Source organism: Salvia miltiorrhiza, chromosome 6, assembly GCF_028751815.1.
Source record: "Salvia miltiorrhiza cultivar Shanhuang (shh) chromosome 6, IMPLAD_Smil_shh, whole genome shotgun sequence".
NCBI classification, from domain to species: domain Eukaryota; kingdom Viridiplantae; phylum Streptophyta; class Magnoliopsida; order Lamiales; family Lamiaceae; genus Salvia; species Salvia miltiorrhiza.
This window is the reverse complement of record NC_080392.1, coordinates 14,484,533-14,485,475: the sequence shown is the minus strand read 5'-3', so window position 1 is coordinate 14,485,475 and position 943 is coordinate 14,484,533. Positions and strand designations below refer to the sequence as shown.

At 38.3% G+C, this 943-nt stretch overlaps 1 protein-coding gene across 1 annotated transcript in view; it reads right to left on the bottom strand.

The window, feature by feature from the left end:
- LOC130990538 (probable plastid-lipid-associated protein 13, chloroplastic) overlaps window positions 1-943 on the bottom strand; it is a 2,146-nt gene extending 1,203 nt beyond the window's left edge. The window contains 2 exon segments of the mRNA XM_057914764.1: window positions 720-814; window positions 866-943. Of these exon segments, the coding sequence (XP_057770747.1) occupies window positions 720-814; window positions 866-943 (173 nt within the window).

Sequence of the window (943 nt, the reverse complement as noted above, 5' to 3'; positions counted from 1 at the left end):
CGCATGTGATATGAGAAAAGGAATGTATGGTGATCGTTTTTCTTTAAAAAATAGAATGTCTGGTAGATGAGAAGCTATAAACGAGGTGGGGACAGAAATGAACCATCACGAAAGATGGATGAACTTTTTCTCGAGTAAAGATTGTTTTTCATGAAACTAAGAATCCAGTTGAGGGTAAATCTAGATTAAGACGATGAAGAATCTTTGATTTTCTTGTACGCACCAAAACGACTTCATATGTTGCATTCCAGTTGACTAGATCTACAGATTTTGGTGGGAGGCCAAAGAAAAGCAATGACTCAAGAATGGTTAGCAAACTTGTCTTAGAAAGACTTTAAAACGGACACTATGACATATATTTTCAATATCTGCGATAAGTGGAAAGAAACGAAAATGTTTCAACCTCAAGCAAAAAACAGATGTCTATGACCAGTACGACCAGATTTGCTGCGACATATCCGTTATGCCCCACAATAGGTGGACATCGATGAATAGATGCCGAAGAAGTTTCGACCTGGCCTAAAGTATGAGATAAGAATGGCACTCGCCAACCACGATGAGTTTTACGTACTTTGAATTGCTCAGCAAAACTCTAGACGCTAAGGTAGTTATGCCCGGGATCACCCGTCACAAATACAAACTGAATAAAGTGATCAAGACATGAAAAAAAACTTTTCACCCATAGAAGGAACGACGATAGTAACACTAGTTATATGAACCTGTAATCGAATGCAGGATCACTTAGGTGGTAGCGAATACTTGATGTTATACCAATATGGGAACGTAGATGTAACCTTAAGAATGGACTGGTTAGCTGAGAACAATATGCATAGATTATGCAATGAATGGGAAATCTCCTTCAAACCTCCAGGAATAGACGCTTTAAAGTTTTCACGAGATAGTATAAGGAGCGGATACCAGTTATTTCATACATACAAGCCAT